This window comes from Helianthus annuus, chromosome 5, assembly GCF_002127325.2.
Source record: "Helianthus annuus cultivar XRQ/B chromosome 5, HanXRQr2.0-SUNRISE, whole genome shotgun sequence".
Taxonomy (NCBI): domain Eukaryota; kingdom Viridiplantae; phylum Streptophyta; class Magnoliopsida; order Asterales; family Asteraceae; genus Helianthus; species Helianthus annuus.
This window is the reverse complement of record NC_035437.2, coordinates 66,558,342-66,565,206: the sequence shown is the minus strand read 5'-3', so window position 1 is coordinate 66,565,206 and position 6,865 is coordinate 66,558,342. Positions and strand designations below refer to the sequence as shown.

The window sequence follows — 6,865 nt, the reverse complement described above, 5'->3', positions numbered from 1 at the left end:
AACCCTTTTTTAGTACTAATGTTGGAAAAAGTGTGCTTTTGTTTTCATTTTGTATTTTCAGGACTAAATGAGCTTAATTGAAGGAAAGGAACAAATATGCAGCCAAATCTAACATAAATACAAGAAAAGGAATAAACATGGCATGCCCGACCCCTCGATAGCATCTTCCCAAGCAAAAACAAGAGAACAGAAGGCTGAACATGGCCCCGTGCCCAGCGGACACAGGGGCATGGTCAGTTGTCTGTAGAAAGGACAAAGCTATAGAAGCTTCTATTCCCGACACGGGGGCGTGCCCAGCTCAACACGGTCGTGGTCAACGCTAAGATTCGCAGAATCCAAGCAAATCTTCATAGTACAGATACGCTTCTGCACAGGGGGCCGTGCGCAGCGGACACGAGGGTGTGTGGAGCTAATGCAGAAAAATTGCAATTAATGAAGAAAGAGAAAGTGGATGGACACGGGGTCGTGCCCAATGGACACGGGGCCATGTCCGGGCTTCTGTGCAGGCTATAAATAGAGGTGCTTGGTTCACTTCAAAGGCATCCCTTGGCAAACCACCTCTCTCCCACTTCACCCTCACTCAACCACCATCACCATCATCCATCATAGAGTGTGTGTAGTAGTCTCGGGATCCAAGATTGATAGTAAGAGTTCTTGACAATCAAAGGCCATGTTTGCCTAAGTCTCTTACATCAGTTGGTGAAGACAAGCATTTAGTGTAATACTTTTGATTTTTAATCTTTTCGTACTTTTTATTTGGTTTTGTATTAACGACTTTAATAACTAGTTTCTTATGTTGAAGGTGAAACTTCCTTATCATTTGTCCGAGGTGTCTTGGCATTATTTTACTGTCTATATAAAATAAAAGATTTTCACCATTCATATCTCTACGGTCTATATAGAGATATGTTGGCTACCTGGTCGGGGGTTAAGGGAATGGTTTGGTAAGGTTCTTGCCTTGTTCAGTGTATAGATCATGCAAGGACTTGGGTCAAGCTTACTAGGACCTCCTTCAATACCCACTCGTATTGGATGGCGGGGGTGCGAATAGCTTGATCCCCCGCATATGTAAACTACTATTAATACATTAACCCGGCTACATGGGATTGTATCCCTGCTGACTCAAACCACTTAGCCGAGGGTAACGTCACCTTCAAAAGAGGGGCCTACCACATTACGTATTAATAATCTAATTAATTATCTTTCAATAATTCAACCCTTTAGGATTGTATCCTTGCTGACTCAAACTACTGGGTTTAGGGTAATATCACCTTCAAAAGAGGGGCCTACTACTATAACTAAGATAATCTCTTAAAAAGTGTAAAAGTGCGGAAATCATCAAAGGTTACACTAAAGGCGAGTCGGATCCAAGTGATTCATCTTGTCTATCTGTTTTTATTTTATTCTTATTTCCAGCATTTTTATTTTTTATTTTCGTATTTAAAACTTTTTTCTAAATTTTTGATTTGATTAGACGTTGAGGATAAACCGGTACTAAAAGCTCTTGTGTCCTTGGACGACCTCGGTATCTTACCAACGCTATACTACGCTCACAATAGGTGAACTTGCCCATATGTGTGTTTAGTGTTAGTAGAATATCGTGTTTTATAAATTTAAAACTTGACCAAAGTGTTAAAAAGAGCTTAAAATCTTAATAAAAATATATAACGCTACACGCATATCAAGTTTTTGGCGCCGTTGCCGGGGACACAAGGATTTTAAGAAAGCTTAAAATCGACGGCCTAATCAGTTTTTCAAAACCTTTTTTAAAATGCGCGCACATTTTCTACATTTTAGTTAATTTTTGCATTTACAGTAGACTGAACACGGGGTCGTGCTCACTGAACACGCCCCCGTGCTGCATAATTTTTAACAAAACTCCCAGATACAGAGTCTGAACACGGGGTCGTGTTCGCTGAACACGCCCCCGTGCTGCACAAAACTAGTCACTTTTATTAAAACACCCAGATACAGAACCTGAACACGGGCCGTGCTCACCGAACACGGGGCCGTGTCCAGCCTCTGTTTCTGTTTTTATTTTTGTTTTCTGGTCCCGAGACTCTGTTGTGGTCTGCTGAGTGATTCTTATGGATCAATACTCAGGAGATTACAACTACCCCTATGAGAAGGATGATTATAGGGAAGACTATTGCACCATTTGTGGTAACCCTCACTTGGTACAATATTGTGACATCTTTGAACCATCCACTTCATACAACTACTATGAGGAGCCTAGGTACGAGCCGTCCACTTCACATTCATCCTATGAAGACCCAAGGTGTGAACCTTCTCCCTCATACTCATATTTCGTTGAACCAAGGTATGAGCCTTCATACTCATACTTTGAGGAACCAAGATATGAGTATCCACCTTCATATACTTACTATGAGGAACCATGGCGTGAACAACCCACCTCATATGAGTGGACGTGGAAGTCCAGAATGAGGATAGGTGGAGTCCTTCGATTGAAGTGGTTACTCCACCATCCGTTCATGTGGAGGACACCGCGAAGAAACCCGCGGCGTAAATTATTGACGATACGTTGGATTCGGCCAATAATTTGATCGATCCGCATGACCTTGATAACTGGGGGGTGGAAAACCGAAATCCCCTATTGTTGAGAAACCTAAGTCCCCCGTTGCTGAGAAGGCTTCCGGTTCAACTGCCACGGGGACTGGGGTTAAAGATCAACCTTCTATTCAGCCTGGCGAGACTGAATTGGAGTTTTCTTACCGCTCCTATGCGGTAGACCGGGGTTTGGATTATCATCGCCCTCATTGGACTGTTATACAAGGGGATGATATTTCCAATAATCCCTCAGCTTGCAAGGAGATCTTGGGGCTTTGGATACCCCTTATGAGACTCTTCGAGCCTGTAGTTTGCCTCGTGGGAATCGGATAAACCAGCTTTCTTCCATGCTTGTTGGAAGTTCTATAATTGCGAATGCAATTATGGAAGACTATGAAAGCTTGGGTCGCAAGGAGGAGAAAATTGCTCGGCTGCGGGCTGAAGCTGAGGCACTGGTGAAAGCTGCTCGGGAAGGTGCGGAGCAGCTGAAAAAAGATAAAGTTGCTTTTGAAAAGTTAAAGCAGACTGAGGCTGGGCTGCAACTGTCGGCCTTAAACAGGTTCGTACTCTTGCAAAATTGCTTTCTGATGAGCGCAAGGGTTGGAAGGAAGCTTGTGCTCGAGAGAATGAAAAACTTTTCCGTGTTCGTCAGGAGTTGACTAATCTCAAGGCGGCGAATGCTGCTTTGATCAAGGAGAAAACCGCGGCTGAGGCGGCGGCCAAAGGAGTGGAGGCGCGTGTTTCCAAGGTGCTTGAAGAGGCGGATGCTGACCGTAATAAGTTGAACAAATCTGTGGAGGACCTCAAGGTATAAACTGTTATTATACTTGAGTTCTTTGTTTCATAAATGTAATTGGTTGTCTTCCTGTACTTGTCTATGCTTTGTTGTTGATAGGTAGAGGTGCAGAACCGGGTGACCATCCTTGAAGATGTCACTGCCCACGCGAGTGAAGCTGAAGCCCGGGCCAGGGAAGCTACGAAGGCTAGGGATAGTTTGACTGTCTCCCTGAATCAGCTTAAGGCTGACCGTGATTGGATGCGTGATCACGATATCGGGCATGTAAGTATCCAGTGTTTTTCTCATCCTTAGGTTTGTTTTTGATAACCTGGTCACTTGTATTTTTGCAGATTGTTGGAACCATTCTTGACGCACCGGAAAACGCAGCCGCTGTTAATGAGATGAAGGAGTGTGCACGACGGGCTGGGTTTAAGGCTGGTTACAACGAATGCCTCGGTCATGTGAACCCGTTCTACCAGAGCAAATTTACTGATGAGAGATCCAGGTTTCATGGAATAGATACTGAAGCTTTGTATGCCGCTGCCGTTGACGCGTAAAACAACTTTTCCATTTCCGCCATTGAAGATATTAAGAAATGCTTAGAGGCGGAAGATTACATGGACCGTTTGCGGTTGCTATATGAACATCCTGAGGAGGAGGAGGAAACCGCTGTTGGCTCAAAGGAGGATGCGGGCACCAGTGGTACAAAAGAAGATTAGGTTGGCCTGCGCGCCCTATTTGACTTCCTTTTTGATGTAAAATGTTAGAGGAAAAACTTATGTAAAATCTCTTATGCACCGCATCGGTGTAGAAATCTTTTGGAATATAAAGTTTATCCTTTTGCTCAAGTTGTACAAGTGTTTTTACTTCTTGCTTTTGAACATATGTGAGTTAATGTTTGGTAAGGCCAATGTTTAAGGCCTTTGTAAATAACATTAAGTCCGAATTTGTCATTTGCATGTCTAGGTGATACGCAAGTACGCGTGGCTCAGAGTGCGTAAGTAAAGAGCTTTTACTTTGTCTTTGTGTGAGCACGGTTGAAATAGTGTTTATTTAAGGCCAATGTTTCAGGCGCATGAAATAGTGTGGGCCTGATTGTATGCCACATATTCCTTCGTGTATCTCTCTAATCAGATATGTGGCATCTTGAGGGTTAACGCATCCTAGGAGTGTCCCCAGGTATGATTTGCGGTATAAAATCTTGTCTCCCATCTGACAGTGGCACACTTTGTATCGTAGCTTGCATGCCTCTGCTTTACTTTCGGGAGTAACACCTAATTGCAAGTATGCAATAATTGGTGTCATCCAAGATGTTGTACCGTATTCGATGACGTTGCTTTGGCATAGGGGTACCGAGGGGTTTTGCAGGATCTCAATATGTATCTCCTTTTCCAGATGTTGGAAGCTGGTGGATGCGAGTTTTGATAGTGCATCCACTAGTTTGTTTTCACTCCTATTGACATGGCGGATGTTGAAGGAGGTGAATCGTGATTTCAGTTGCATGGCTTGTTCGAGATAGAGGAATATGATATCCCCTTTTGCGGCATAGTCACCACACACTTGCCCTGCAACTAGTAGTGAGTCGACGTGTGCTTCCAGATGTTGGACGCCGAGCTTGACTGCCAAACGGAGCCCTGCTAGTAGAGCCTCGTTCTCTGCCTCATTGTTTGTGCTTTTGAAATCGATGCAGATTGCATAGGTGAGTTCTTGGCCATCAGGGTTAACGAGTCGCAGACCTTCGCCTGCACCGTCCTCGTTGGATGCACCATTGGTGTATAGTGCCTAGATGTCTGATGAGGACAGTGGGAGTGTAGGGTTTTGTTCGTCTTCGCATTCTTAGATGCGATTCGCCGGTACTTCGGCGACAAAATCAGCTAGAACCTGGCCCTTGATTGTTGGACGCAGTTTGTAGATCAATGTGTGCGCGCTCAGTTCGATGGCCCATTTTGCTAGTCTCCCAGAGATTTCGGGCTTGGAGAGGATTTGCCCGATTTTGTCATTGGTTAACACGGTGATGACATGATCTGCAAAGTAACGGCGTAACCGTCTAGATGCATGTACCAGTGCGAGTACCAACTTCTCCATGATGGAGTATCTTATCTCTGGGTCATTAAGCATTTTGCTGACATAATAGATTGGTGTTTGAACTCCCTCCCGCTCCACTATGAGTACCGCGCCCACCGCGTTGACTGCGGCGGATAGGTACAAGATGAGTGGTTCTTTCTTGCGTGGTGCGGTTAGGGTTGGGAGTTGGATCAAACACTCTTTCATCTCCCAGAAAGCGTTTTCAGCCTCTACGGTCCATTGGAATTGTTCCTTTTTTAAGCAGTTCCGCAGAGTACTGATGAAGGGGTAAGATTTAGCTGCGTGGTTAGCTAAAAATCTGTTTAACACGGCTAGCCGGCCGGCTAGTCGTTGCATTTCCCTCATCGTGGAAGGCGATGGCATGCGCTCGATCGCCTGTACTTTTTCCGGGTTGACCTTGAATCCATCTTTTATGACGATGAATCCAAGGAACTTGCCTTCCTCCATTCCAAACAAGCATTTCCATGGGTTGAGCTTCACATTGACGCTACGCAGAGTTTGGAATGTTCTTTCGATATCGGTGAGCATGGTATCCTCTTCCATGCTCATGACGACTAGGTCGCCCATGTAGATTTCGACACTCTTGCTGATTTGATCGCCAAAAGTGTCGTTCATTAACTTTTGATAAGTTGCACCCGCGTTGCGCAACCCAAACAGCATTTTTGTGTAACAATAATTCCCAGTAGGGGTGTGGAATGTCGTTTTATCTTTGTCCTCGATCGCCATCTTCACTTGGTGATTGCCTTTATAACAATCGAGGAAACACTTCCATCGAACTGGGGCGAGGTTATCAACTTTCTCATCGATCTCCGGAAGTGCGTAACAATCTTTGGGGCAGGCTTTGTTGAGATCTTTATAGTCGACGAACATGCGCCAGCCCCCGGTTGCTTTTTCTACCATGACTAGGTTGGATAACCAAGTCTGGTATTTAGCTTCCCGCAGGATGCCTGCGGAGAGCAGTTCTTTGACCTTGGATTACCGGCTTGATACCTGGCAGGGTATTCAAGAAATGTTGCGTGACTTCGCGTGGCACCCCTGTCATGTCGGCGGGTGTCCATGCGAAGATGTCTTGATTCCTGAAGAGGAGTTGCTTCAGGCGCGCTCTCGTGCTGTCAGACAAGGCATGACCCAATGTCACCGTCTGTTTAGGGTATCTTGCATTAAGTACCCATTTCTCTTGTTAGGTGTTGGGGGTAAGCCTCGGCGTCTTGGTCGGACGCAGTTCGTCCGTAGACATAACCTCTCTCCGGGCGTAAATTATCGCGACCCCCGTCTCGGTTGGGAAACCGATTGCAGAGTGGGGGAGGGATGTAATCATGTTGAAATCGCCCTGGGATTCCTGCCCGAGGAGAACGTCGTAGCGGGAGGTGTGGGGTAAAACCATGAAGTTTACCTCCTCGGTCCGCGTGTGCTTACCGTTGGTAAGGTGCACGG

General features: G+C 45.4%; 1 protein-coding gene across 1 annotated transcript; it reads right to left on the bottom strand.

The window, feature by feature from the left end:
* Window positions 1-4,399: 4,399 nt before the first annotated feature.
* On the bottom strand, window positions 4,400-5,617 carry LOC110942899. The gene is made up of 2 exons (XM_022184660.1): window positions 5,228-5,617; window positions 4,400-5,128 (listed from the first exon to the last, which is right to left on the bottom strand). Exons 1-2 carry the CDS (start codon window positions 5,615-5,617, stop codon window positions 4,400-4,402), a joined length of 1,119 nt encoding a protein of 372 aa, XP_022040352.1.
* Window positions 5,618-6,865: the final 1,248 nt, after the last annotated feature.